Source organism: Sus scrofa, chromosome 3, assembly GCF_054392235.1.
Source record: "Sus scrofa isolate SSC_HxYL_T2T_F1_AM1 chromosome 3, Sscrofa_HxYL_maternal_Yorkshire_Landrace_v2.0, whole genome shotgun sequence".
NCBI classification, from domain to species: Eukaryota; Metazoa; Chordata; class Mammalia; order Artiodactyla; family Suidae; genus Sus; species Sus scrofa.
In genome coordinates, this window is record NC_139385.1 from 81,331,282 (window position 1) to 81,345,127 (window position 13,846).

Below are 13,846 nucleotides of genomic sequence, written 5' to 3' on the forward strand. Positions count from 1 at the left end.
CTGGCTAGTAACTGTAGCTCTTATTTAACTCCTAGCCTAGGAAATTCTAGATGCCGTGGGTGCAGCCCTAAACAGAAAGAAAAAAAAAAAATATATATATATATATATATATATATATATATATGCCTCATCAGCTCTGATGTCCTGCCTGCTTAAAGCACAGCTCTGATTTTTTCCTACATGGATACATACACAGAAGAGAGGTGGATCCTTGCTGTGTGGATGAAATCCTTTCTGGCGACAGGAAGAAATCTCCTCTAGTCCATGGTCAGTTAGTCTAAAGAATCCAGTTCTGAAACAAAAAAAAGCAGGTCCAGAATCAGGCAAAGATGTCCCCTCAATCGCACACACACACACACACACACACACAGACATACACACACATGCACACACACACACACACACACACACACAGAGCAGAGCTCATTTTGAGACAGCTTCAAAAATATGCCAGCTCATAGGTCTCTTCTCTGGTGAATGAATCAGAGGTAGAAAATGACTCATCACAGCCACCACACTAGTTTTGCGGGAGATTTCATAGTAAATAACAGGATTTAGAGTGAAAGGAAGTTAACTTTCGGAGATAATCTGTTGGATTTTGAAATTCGCTAATCTGACCTCAATCTCTTGAAATTCCTACTGCTTCAAGTCCAACACTTCAAATTTCAAAAGTCCTTTTCTTAGAAAAGCACTTCAGTCATTGCTTGGATACTTTTTTTTAAACAAGCAGAGTATGTTTATGAGGATATAGGGCTTTTAAAAAAAAAACCTTTTGGAAAAGCCAATCAATACCATAATCTATATATTTTACAGAGAACAAGGTCTTAGAATGGCTTCCCCCCCCACCACTAAAACCCTGAACCACAAGCTTTGTACTTACTCCTGGAACTTGGGGGAACAAACAATGGCTATAGACTCTGGCAACATCATCTGGTAGGAGCAGTGAGTGTGCAGGTCAACGCTGGAGAGGAAGGCGGTCTGTGTGGGATGAGTCTGAGCAGAGAAAAAGAGCCAGGGACCCCTTCAGTGAGAATACACAGCCAAGCCTGGGCCATGAAGGAAGCTAAAGCCAAATAATTCTCAATAACTTGCAGCAATCTCTTTAAGTGCAAAGCCACGAGCAGCCATGAGGAATACACCTGAAGTTCAGAATAAGTAATGAATTTCCTTCCTTCACATACTCTCTTCACTCCCATAACCTCTAATTGCCCATCGAGACTTATCTGGCTTCTCACAAGCTCTCTCTGCATGACAGAGTCACCCATACTGCAAGAATATGGCACATGCTGCCTAATACTTCAACATGGACTTAACAAACCACAGTTAGATGAATGAGTCTTCGTCCTAACAGAGGTGTTAAAAGTCCAGCATGAGTCTGGGGCTTTATAGACAAAAGTGGCAAAAGGTGTCCTGTGGTTAAGGCATATCATCCAAGGATATGAGAGGGAGAGAGTGACTGGGGTTAAATCACACAAAGGACCCTGCCTTATTTGGGAAAAGGATCAAGATATTGAAATTTGAGAGTTGTCAATTAAAGCATCACCTAAATTGCATTCCATTTATTTCATTTGCTTTCAATTATTTAATGTTTTATTGGGCACATTCTTGGTACACAAATGAACCACTGTACAATGACTTGCGCTCGTCTCAGAGGGGATGTGATTTTAGATGACAAGGACAGAAAAAGACCCAATGTGGACTTCCTGCTGTGGCACAGTGGGTTAAGAATCTGACTCTGGGGTTGCTGCAGAGATGTGGATTCAATCCCTGGCTCGGCACAGTGGGTTAAAGGATCTGGTGCTGCCACAGCTGTGGTGTAGGGTATAGGTTGCAGTCGTGGCTCGGATTCAGTCCCTGGCCAGTGTTCCATATGCCACAGGTCTGGCCATTAAAAAAGAAAAGAAAAAGACCCAACATGACTCAAAAAGACTACCAATCTTCACTGACAGAAAACCACATAAAATTATTATATGTACTTGACCAGTGTTTTTCAACCCTATTGTGTAAAAATGATGAAGCTCCTGTGGAACTTGTCAAAAGCACAGGCTCCTGCACCCCACCCCAGAAATATCCATCCTGAGAAAGACAATTTTTTTTTCTGGCCACACCCACAGCATTTCAAAGTTCCCAGGACTGAATCCAAGCCAAACTACAACCTACACAACAGCTGCAACCTACATCACAGCTGGAGCAATGCTGGATCCTTTAACCTACTGTGTTGGGCCAGAGATCACCAGTGACCCAAGCTGCCTCAGAGACAATGTCAGATCCTTTAACTTGCTGCACCACAGCGGGAACTCTGGACATTTTTTTCTTTAAAGCTCATTATACGATTTTTATATGCAGCCTCATCTGAGAAGCACCACTCCATAGAATGCTGAGACCAGCTCACTGTGGAAGAGGCCTGCAATACAGGAACATGTTAGCTGAGTGCGGACAGCAAGTCCACACATACAGGTCTGCATGGGGCAGGAAAGAACTTTGGTGACCACAAGGGAAAAAGAGCTTCTACCTATGAGAATATGATGCTATAGACTGTTAGGGACAAACGGCCTGGGCCAACACCTTTCATTCCATGGTTAGAGCCTGAAATTTTAACTGGTAACAAATGAGGTCTACACAAGCCAGTGAAGGCCTCGAATCTAAAGTTGGGTTAGTTAGCAAAGCAATCTACAGATTAAATGCAATCTGTATCAAATTACTCATGACATTTTTTTACAGAACTAGAACAAATAATCATAAAATTATATGGAATCGTTAACAGGCCCAGAATTGCCAAAGCAATCCTGAGGAAAAAGAACAATGCGGGAAGCAAAACTCTCTCAGACTTCAGACAATACTATGAAGCTACAGTAATCAAACAGTGGGGTACTGGCAAAGAAACAGACACACAGTGTGGTACTGGCACAAAAACAGACACACACTGATCAATGGAACAGAACAGAGATTCCAGAGATGAACCCAGAGATTAACCTTTGACAAAGGAGACAAGACTATACAATGGCGAGGAACTCCCATCGTGGCGCAGTGGAAACAAATCTGACTAGGAACCATGAGGTTGTGGGTTCGATCCCTGGCCTCGCTCAGTGGGATCTGGCATTGCTGTGAGCTGTGGTGTAGGTCACAGACATGGTTTGGATCTAGTGTTGCTGCGGCTGTGGTGTAGGCCAGCTGCAACAGCTCCGATTAGATCCCCAGCCTGGGAACCTCCATATGCCATGGGTGCGGCCCTAAAAAAAGACGAAAGAAAATATTAAAAAAAAAAAAGAATATGCAATGGGGAAAAGACAGTCTCTTCAGCAAGTGTTACTGGGAAAGCTGGACAGTCTCATGTAAATCAATGAAGTTAGAACGCTCCCTCATGCCATACACAAAAATAAACTCAAAATGGCTTAAAGACTTAAATATAGGACAAGATACCATAAAACTCCTAGAAGAGAAGAACACAGGCAAAATGCTCTCTGACAAAACCATACCCATAGATCAGTCTCCCAGGGCAACAGAAAATAAATAAAAGTAAAAATAAACAAATGGGACCTAATCAAACTTACAAGCTTTTGTACAGTAAAGGAAACCATAAACAAACAAAGAAGACAACCTATGGAATGGGAGAACAAATGATAAGACCGATAAGAGCTTAATTTCAAAAATATACAAACAGCTCACACAATTCAGTAACAAACAAAAAAAAACCAGCTCAAAAAATGGGCAGAAGACCTAAATAGACATTTCTCCAAAGAAGATATAGAGACGGCCAACAGGCACATGAAAAGATGCTCATCGACACTAATTATTAAAGAAATGCAAATCAAAACTACACTGAGGTACCACCTCACACTGGTCAGAATGGCCATCACTAATACCTGGGAGCTCCCTGGTGGCCTAGTGACTGAGCATCCAACTTTGTCAGTGCTGTAGCACAGCCTCGATCCATGGCTCGGGAACTTCCACATAGGTTCGGCCAAAAAACAACAAAACCAAAAACCAAAAAACCAACCCCACAAAAAAAAAACCAAAAAGTCTACAAATAATAAATGCAGGAGAGGGTGTGGAGAAAAGGGAACCCTCTGCACCACTAGTGGGAATGTAAATTGGTGCAGCCACTAAGCAAAACGGTCTAACAGTACGGAGGTTCCTTAAAAGCTAAAAATAGAGTTGCCATATAATCGAGCAATCGCGCACTCTTGGGCATATACCCAGACAAAACCATAATTCAAAAAGATACAGCACCCATATGTTCACTGCAGAACTATTCACAACAGCCAAGACATGGAAACAACCTAAATGTCCATCACTCAACGAATGGATTAAGAAAATGTGGTATATATAGAATACTACTCAGTCATTAAAAAGAATGAAATAATGCCATTTGCAGCAACATGAAAGACCTAGAGATTATAATACTACGTAAAGTAAGTCAGAAAGAGAAAGACAAATACCATATGATATCACGTATATGTGGAATCTAAAATGTGACACACATCAACATATCTACAAAACAAGAACAGACTCACAGATACAGAGAAAAGACCTGTGGTTGCCAAGGGGGAGGGAGTGTGGGGGAGGGAAGGATTGGGAGTTTGGGATTAGCAAAGGCAAACTAGTGTATATTGGGTGGATAAACCACGGGGTCCTACTGTAGAGCACAGGGGACCATATTCAATACCCTGTGATGAACCATAATGGAAAAGAATACAAAAAAGCATATACATGTATAACTGAGTCACTTTGCTGCACAGCAGATATTAACACAACATCATAAATCAACTATACTTCAATACAATTTTAAAAATGAAAAAAATAAAGTTGGGGGAGCTAGAAAGACAACATACAGACACATAACAGGGGCTCAATAATGGTCAAACTAAACCAAAAAGTCTTGTTTGAGCCTCTGCTCCCCTCTAAGCCCTGTGCCTTCTCTCTCCTTCTCTTCACAGTCTAGCATCTTAAAAAAAATAGTTATGTCCACTGTGCCACCATGCTGGAGACAAAGGAAGGCATTTTTATGAAGAGAAAACATCCAAGAAGCAGAAATGAGTAAAGAGAGTGAATGCTAAGGGTGGCCTAGGTGCCTAGGCAAGCAGAGAGGCCACAGGAGGGCAATGCCAGCTAAGGTAAGGCTGAGAAAAGGTGAAGGGGTGCCTGGAATCCTGATCTGGAGGTTACACAGCAGCTGGTGATGAGCACATGACCAGAGAACCTGATTCAGAGCTGGCGAGGTATAAAAGGAAGAACTGACTTCTTGCATTCTCCTCTTGTCAACTTTAAGATCTGAGCAAACAGTATGGTCTGCTTTTGTTTGCTTTTAATGCAAAATTAGGAAGGAATGATACAGAAATATCATGGGGGGAAAAAAGCTGAGATATTATCAATTTAGGCTCTAAATTTGGCCCCAGCTAGGCTCTCACTGATACTAAAAATTCTCATACTCATTTGTGGCTAAGTTCTCCTGGACATCTAAAAAGTAATTGGTCCAAGGTTCCCCCATCTTCGCCAGCTCTGAAACTCATTTGTCTCCCCCCTGCTGGACCGTGGGTCTAGACCCCAACCTTGCTGAAATCAAGATCATCAAAAATGAGTTCCCGGAGTTCCCGTCGTGGCGCAGTGGTTAACGAATCCGACTAGGAACCATGAGGTTGCGGGTTCGGTCCCTGCCCTCGCTCAGTGGGTTAAGGATCTGGCGTTGCCGTGAGCTGTGGTGTAGGTTGCAGACGTGGCTCGGATCCCGCGTTGCTGTGGCTCTGGCGTAGGCCGGTGGCTACAGCTCCGATTCAACCCCTAGCCTGGGAACCTCCATATGCCATGGGAGCGGCCCAAGAAATAGCAACAACAACAACAAAAAGACAAAAGACAAAAAAAAAAAAAAAAAAAAAAAAAAAAAAAATGAGTTCCCTCAACCCCTCTAATTAGAATCTCAAAAACCTCTCTGTGTGGGGAGGGAGGGGAAGACTGGGGATTTGAGATGGAAATGTTCTAAAATGAGGTTGTGAAGGTGGTTGTACAACTACAGACATAATAAAATTCATTGAATTTTTAAAAAAATAAAATGAGGTAAATTTTTATTTTTTTATTTTTATTTTTTTTTTTGTCTTTTTGCTATTTCTTTGGGCCGCTCCCGCGGCATATGGAGGTTCCCAGGCTAGGGGTCGAATCGGAGCTGTAGTCACTGGCCTACGCCAGAGCCACAGCAACACGGGATCCGAGCCGCGTCTGCAACCTATACCACAGCTCACGGCAACGCCGGATCGTCAACCCACTGAGCAAGGGAAGGGACCGAACCCGCAACCTCATGGTTCCTAGTCGGATTCGTTAACCACTGCGCCACGACGGGAACTCCAAGAGGTAAATTTTTAAAACTCTCTCCATATCTTTCACGCAGAGGAGCGAGGATCTTCTCCTCCCCAGGAAGGTGAACCTCTCTTTGTACTTCTGACTTAACACTTCCCTGCCTCCACATTATCTTGCCTCTCCCGCCCTTCCGCATCTCCTCCACAGGCTCCACTCTACTCCGCTGGCTCACAGGGCAAGTTCAGAGAGCTATACACAAGAATGTAGATGAACCTTAAAAACACTGCGCAAATGAAGCCAGGTACAGAAGAAGACATACTACATGATCCTATTCATATAAAGTTCAAAAGCAGGCAAAATGAAACTAGTGAGTTTAGGGATATACATTTAGGAGGTAAAACTATAAAGAAAGCAGAGGATTTCCAGAAGAGTCAAGGGAGGGGTTACCTCTATCAGAGGGCGTGGCGGTCAGCGGGTGGGTCTGGCAAAATGTGCTATTTCTTGACCAAGGTAATGTGCGTACATAGGTGCTTATTTAATGATTTGTTACAGTATACATTTAGTTTGTGGACTTTCTTCTATTTCAAATATAAAGATTTCCCCCCCCCAAAAAAAAACAACCACCCAAATCAAAACAGAACATATTTTTGCATTAAACTATATAAATCAAGCAAACTTTCACTCAACCTGGCTGTTCCTGAAGCCACCATTCCATCTCTTTCCTTTCCTCTAGTGCTAAGCTCTTCTCAAAATTAGTGTATACATTTCACTACCACCACCTCAATACCCATCACTTCTTAAACCTTTATAATCTACTCCCAGCACTTCCTGAAACCCACTAAAGTGCGGTCATCAGTGACTTCATCAAGACAACAGGCTCATCCTAGGCTTCATCACTCTTCGACTCTCTACAGCATGTGACACAGTTAACATCCTGAAGCTTCCTCTTAAAACATTCCTCTTCTTTTGGCTTCTGTGCCTTAACACCACCCTCTCCTTTCTCTGACATCTCTTTGCTTCACGGCTGACTACTCCCTGTGCTCCCCTGGGTGGCCTGTCCTTCAGGTTGTCAGTGACTCTCCACTTGCTCTCTGCTCTCCTCCAGTTCCAAGGCTTCCAAGGTCAGCTCTGTGCAGAGGTCTCCCGGTTCTCTTGCCCACCTTGGCCTTGCCCCCAAGTTCCAACTGCCAGATAACTACCTCCACTGATGTAATGTCTTACTAATAACCTTAAATTCAACATGCTCAGAACGGAAGACACCATTTGCACACCCCTCCTCCACTTCCAAGTAAGTTCTCCTGCTGGAGCCTCCACCTCTGCTTATGAGATGACTGATCCATTGCACCTCCATGAGTCAGGCTGAAATCTCTAAGTCATCACTTTTACTCATCATCCTCTCTTACTCATTCCCTACATTCTCTGAAATCCTACATTTATCTCCTCCTTCCCAAACACAATGCCATCACCCTAGCTCTCATCATTATTAGAGTTCATCATCACCACACTAATCTCTTAAATGATTTCCCTGCCTCAACCTACTCACTAAAAAGCAGAACTTTTTAATCCTGCCTGCCCACACCCAAACCCTCCGGAACACACTCCTAACAGATCATATGAAAGCTTATGCACCACTGTCTCCTGATAAGAATCACAAACCCCAGCAAACTGGACCACTTGGTGCTCTAGGAACACAGCCTACCTACTCCAATGTTGTCCCCTCGATATGGAATTCTCTCTTGGTGCATCTTGTCAAAATTCTAGTAAATCACCCCAGCTGTGGTCCTCCCCTCCTGTGAATTCCACAATGCTGTTTTCACCTCTTGAGGAACTTGGCACCTTCTGCCTTATGTAAAGAGTTATGACATGTCTATATATCAATCTCCTTTATGAAACTAAAATCCTATCTTATTCAAATTTGTAATTCCTGGTAGATGAGATACAAGTTCTCTATCCCCTACCTACTATAATGGGGGATACACAATAGAAGGAAATATTTATGAAAGGACAGAAGCACATGGGACTGCCTCATAGGTCAGTACTTCCCAAATTCTAACACACAAGTATGTGCAACCTTCCCAAATTCAGAAATGAGCTGACTTGTCTGTATGTAACCTTGTCACAAAACATGTAAAATGGCTTGGTCTATGAGAAAAGGGATGGAAAGACAAAGTAAGAATTAATCTTGGAGTTCCCACTGTGGCTCAGTGCTAACAAACCCAACTAGGATCCATGAGTATGTAGGTTCGATTCCTGGCCTCACTCAGTGGGTTAAGGATCTGGCGTTGCCACGAGCTGTGGTGTAGGTCGAAGAAGTGGCTCAGATCTGGCGTTGCTGTGGCTGTGGTGTAGGCCAGTGGCTACAGCTCCGATTCGACCCCTAGCCTGGGAACTTCCATATACCGTGGGTGTGGCCCTAAAAAGAAAAAAAAAAAAAAAAAAAAGGATCTTTAGAGATGGAATGTTATTTTTACCTCATATTACCAGAAGACCATTAAGATACACAGATACTTGAAAATCACTTATACTGGTGGCCCTTCTGATTTACATCAAGGTATCTGCTGCTTTAAGAAAGACCAAATGCAACATCTGAATTAACTTCCTTGGCTCATTTAAAATATTTTGATCTATATAACTTTCAGGAACATCATTTGTATGAAGTAATAAAATATAGCCTCTATACAGTCAATGTCCACATATATTCTAGGCTGGCATCCTATCATGCTTCATGCTCACAGGGAAAGTGGGACTTTAAGGAAACAAGTTTATTTCTATTAAAATGTGCGTCAAATTAAAAAGCCCTAAGTAGTTCCCAGAAATCAATACTGGAGTGCAAGCAGTTAAGTATGCTAGGGAAGCTAAGTCTGCAGCCAATGGAGGGAAAAACTACCATCTAAATAACCTGGATACAATTCTCTTTGCTTCAAGAAAAAACCAAGCAGTGTGCTGACAACATCTTGCGAGACGAGAAGACGAACCCTCAGAGGGCTCGGAATTGCTTACATGAATCCAGCCCAGTGTGATGAGACCCTGCTGATCCTGTATGAGGAAAAGCTCTTCTTCATTCTCAGTGTTGCAATAATCAGACCCAGCACTTTGCTTAGGGATGAGAACGTGGGTAATGGTGAACTCATTCCTCATCTGTCAAATGAGAAAACAGCTCATCACAATGGCCTGGCACTTAGGAACCCCACTGTCACAGCAATGGAAAGTGAAACATCCATACACGCGAAGGCCCTTCCCCGCCAGCGTGACCCTCCTTCAGGAGGGGAGCCCCTCACGTCAGTGGTTCACAACCCTGGCTGCCCACATGCATTGCTTGGGGCCCTCTGCGAAGCCACGATGCCCACAGCCCCTGCTACAGCCAAACAGGTCTACTCATGATTCTTGAGACGTTCCAGGTGTCATAGGATTCTTCTTCCTCTGTTCATTGCCTAAGGTAGTTTCCTTCTACTGCTTCTCCAAGCCCTTTTCACCCTTTAAGGCTCAATTTAAGTCTATTCCCCTTTATTCATTTATTTACTCAGCAGTTGATAATGGGCCATTAAAGCGCCTCCATTTAATGATCCTTCCTCATAACCTAGTGCTTTTATTGTACTTACTAGTCAGCACGCTCTTTATCTTTTGGTGTAAATCTCCCATCTCCCTGAGGTGCTTGGCTACTTCTTGTGCACACACGCTATGTGCTACAGACTCCATATTCCCGAGTCCTATCATAAAGCAGGGGCTCAAAAACTAAGATATGGGATCTTCCTACCAAGTTCAAAAGTAGGTATTTCTTACCACTAGCATTAAAAGAATCAGTTCAATTCAAGGGATTGTGAAAATCAATCAAACACAGGGTCCCTAAATTCAAGGTGACACTACATTATGCTGTGCACGGCTCCTTCGGCAGAGGGATCGGCACAGAGCAGCAGACCCTGGGTGTCTTCTCTGAGAGTAACAGGAGGCCAAGGGGGAAGAAACAGCCTCAGCTCAGGCAAGTACTTGCTGTTTTACCAGTTTTCCGCAGAGAATCCCACACGTCTCTACTCCCCGGGCAGTGTTGGCACTGGCCAGCTGGAGAAACTGTGGGCAGAGCTTCTCAGGCACCACCACGTGGCGCAGGCCGTCGATCGTAGGAGCTGGAATGGAGAAAGAAGTCTGAGAATCCAGGGCAGAGCCTTCCCAAGCAGACCTCAGAGTTGGCAGCCCTGGGGGAGCAGTGTCAGATCACTAGGGTCCCCCAAGCCATAGGCCGTAAGTGGGGATCTCATCCTAATGGCGGAAGAAAAAGGGGTGGAAAGTCTCTTCTCTGACCTCCGCCACAGCCATTGGGAGTATGTTATTTCAAGGCAAGAAAAGAGGAGAGGCCTTAGCCATTCAAGTTAAGATGAGGATAAACTACTACTTAAAAGAAGTTTCTGAGCTATTCAGGAATAACAGGGATAATCCTGCGAGTACATGGGGAGAAACCCTGAAGGCCAGGCTGCTGAGTCCTTGCCCACTCTCCCACTGTCCTTTTAAGTGGTTCTTCTGCACGGCTGAATTCCTTAAATGACCACTTGAAAGATACATCATTCCTAACAAAGAGGCCTAATCTAACAATCAAGGCATACGCCTCATTTTGCCACTACAGTCATTTTCTCAGATAGCCATGAAGTGGTGAGAGGAGGAAAGACCCGACAGTTGCTATCACTAGACTGAATTATCACTGACTACATACAATACTGACCGTGGCTAAGATCTTAAGGATTAGGAACATTTGCAGGGCAAGCCCAATTCAGTAATTCTTTTTTGTTTTTTAAAAGTCAGTTGTATGCTGACTCACAGACATTGAAAAACTTACGGTCTCTGGAGGAGACAGTTTGGGGGGTGGGGGGATGTGCTTGGTTTATGGGACGGAAATCCTGTTAAATTGGATTGGTATGATCATTATACAACTATAGATGTGATAAATTCATTTGAGTAATTAAAAATAAATAAATTTTTAAAAATTTTTAAAAAAAGGTCAGGTGTTAGAGTTCCCACTGTGGCTCAGGGGTAATGAACCTGACTAGCATCCAAGAAGACATGGGTTTGATCACTGGCTCTGCTTAGTGGCTTAAGGATCTGGTGGTGTTACTATAAGCTGTGGTGTAGGTCACAGACCTGGCTCGGACCTGGCACTGCTGTGGTTTTAGTGCAGCTATAGCTCTGATTCAACCCCTAGCTGGTAGCTACAGCTCTGATTCGACCTCTAGCCTGAGAACTTCCATATGCTGCAGGTGTGGCCCTAAAAAGACCAAAAAAAAAAAAAAAAAAAAAGCCCGTTGGTGCATTGCAAAGTGGTACCATAAATCTCAAATTTCCTTTACAAAAGGTCAACAGTGGTCTCTAGTTCATCAAACATTTCAAATCTCTGTATAGCCCTTAAAAGCTGAGGGTCTGACATTCAAGAATATTATTATTTGCTCTTCAGAAAATCAACCTGACCCAGGTAAATCATATGGCTTAAGCAAAGGCTACTTTGTAATACAGCTGTGATAGAACAGTGTGGTAATAGTGGTCCAATGAATTCCTGTGACCTGAGCCGAATGAGTGGGATCATGGAAGCAGTCTTAGGTGGAAACCCCAAACCGAATGACACTATTCAGCTGCAGCTGAGATGGAAGAAGACATGGGCACATGAACTCACTACTTCCTGAGTTGCTCAATGCTCCCGGTTTCAAGGACCTGTCCACCACAGGTGGCTTGGCAGGTCTTACAGTTGTATTACAGTCCGAAGGCTGCGTGGATATAACAGGTGCTGTGGGGGACACATCTAGCGAGGGCTTCTCCAAGCCAGGGAGCAGGGGGCCATCTAGGCCTGGGTCCACCTTCCCAAATTCCTGTACAATTTTCAGGCGTTCTTTTTCTAGCTCCTGGTTTCGGATCATCTCCTCAAACGCATGGAACTGTTCCTGCTCCAACTGTTGCTGCTTCTGCTGTGCCACCCTCTGTCTTTCCTTTTCCAGCTCTTGCTGGATGGCTATGTTTCGGGCAAGTTCTTCCGCTTCCCTCTTCTACAAAGAAAGAACAGGAGTTAAGCCAACATTTTATCTACAGGTGACTTCACACCTTAGGGGGACGAAGCTTTGCAGCAGAAACAGTTCTGCAAACACACTCCCCAAACTCATGCTTCCCTTAGTACCTCTACACCCACGGAACAGTCCTCGGCCCTGGCTACCCAGGCACCATATACCTCTGCTTCAGGACATCACAGTCTCCAACCTCTCAGTACTCTTTCCCAATGACTCTGACTAGTGCATTTTCTTCTTTACCAAAACCTCAATGCAATTTATTGTCTGCACCTCATATCTGTCTTTTTTTTGCGGGGAGGGGGTTCCATGCCCGAGCCATGTGGAAGTTCCCAGGCTAGGGGTCGAATCAGAGCTACAGGTGCCAGGCTTCACCATAGCCACAGCAATGTGGGATCCGAGCTGCATCTGCGACCTACACCACAGCTCATGGGAACACCGGATCCCTGGACCCACTGAGCGAGGCCAGGGATCCAACCCGCATCTTCATGGATACTAGTCAGATTCATTTCTGCTCTGCCACAATGGAAACTGCCATAATCTGTCTTATACACAATTTTATTCTCTAAGTGGGCCAGGTATACATGCTGTATCCCAAGTAAGGCTGTGAGACAGAACTAAATCCAAGCTTAAACTTGCTATTAAATTTTAACCCAAAAAGAAGCCTTTGAAATTTTTTTCTGGTGCCTGGTACAATATAGAGGAACATTTTAAACTATTAAGAAACTCCAGGTAACAACCTCCTTCAAGAAGGTTTTCACTCTCTTAGTACCTTAGAAATGCATAGCTGTTCACCTCTCTGCTGATTTTCAACATCAAAGTCCAGAATGGAGCTCAGGAGAGTGTGCAAAATAACGTGGAAGTGCTTGTAGTGTGTGTTCACACCTGACACAGACTACTGACGCTGCCTTGGGACCTTCTCCACGTGTTTTAACTGACTCTTCCCAACAAGAATCATATGAAAATAGCTTGGGAAAAACCAATTATTATAAATAGGAATAACTTGTTTCAGATGTAACCCAATGTGAATCAACTCCCCAAATTCTCTGATCTAAAAACCTTATATTTTAATGAGAATTTTCATTGGTCCTAGGTTCCAGCTCTGGACACAGCGGACAATCAAGAGATTTTTCTGACAACCTCAAGTCATCCTCTTAGAAAAGCAGGCTAATTGTACTAGAATCCTCAGCCTAAACACCTTTTTGAATGTTTCTGGTCTTGGCCAAAAAAGGTAAAGTATCACATTAAGATCACAACATCTGCTGAAGTATTTATTAGAATCCTAGGGCACAGCCTAAGAAACCAAAATAATTTCCCTTTTCCTTTTTCTTCTTCTTCTTCTTCTTTTTTTTTTTTAAAGGGCTGCACTTGAGGCTTATGGAAGTTCCAGGGCTAGAGGTTGATTGGAACTGCAGCTGCTGCCTACACCAATAGCCACAACACCACCAGATCTGAGCTACATCTGCTTAACCCACTGAATGAGGCCAGGGATCAAACCTGCATCCTCAGAGATACTAGTTCGA

The 13,846-nt window shown here is 43.6% G+C and overlaps 1 protein-coding gene across 8 annotated transcripts in view; it reads right to left on the bottom strand.

The window, feature by feature from the left end:
- Positions 1-13,846, bottom strand: part of STAMBP (STAM binding protein) — a 64,487-nt gene that overhangs the window by 37,356 nt on the left and 13,285 nt on the right. For 7 of the 8 annotated variants that reach the window (XR_014841643.1, XR_014841645.1, XR_014841644.1 and 4 more), the window contains exons 5-9: positions 11,942-12,308; positions 10,285-10,409; positions 9,289-9,426; positions 881-993; positions 193-292 (exon numbers count right to left, since the gene is read on the bottom strand). Coding sequence is in view for 4 of the 8 variants with exons in the window: in XM_003125008.5 (XP_003125056.1) it covers positions 193-292; positions 881-993; positions 9,289-9,426; positions 10,285-10,409; positions 11,942-12,308 (843 nt within the window). In the remaining 4 variants the exon portion in view is untranslated. Of the gene's footprint in view, positions 1-192; positions 293-880; positions 994-9,288; positions 9,427-10,284; positions 11,357-11,470; positions 12,309-13,846 lie in introns of all 8 variants that reach the window. The other variant, XR_014841646.1, reaches the window with a different exon arrangement.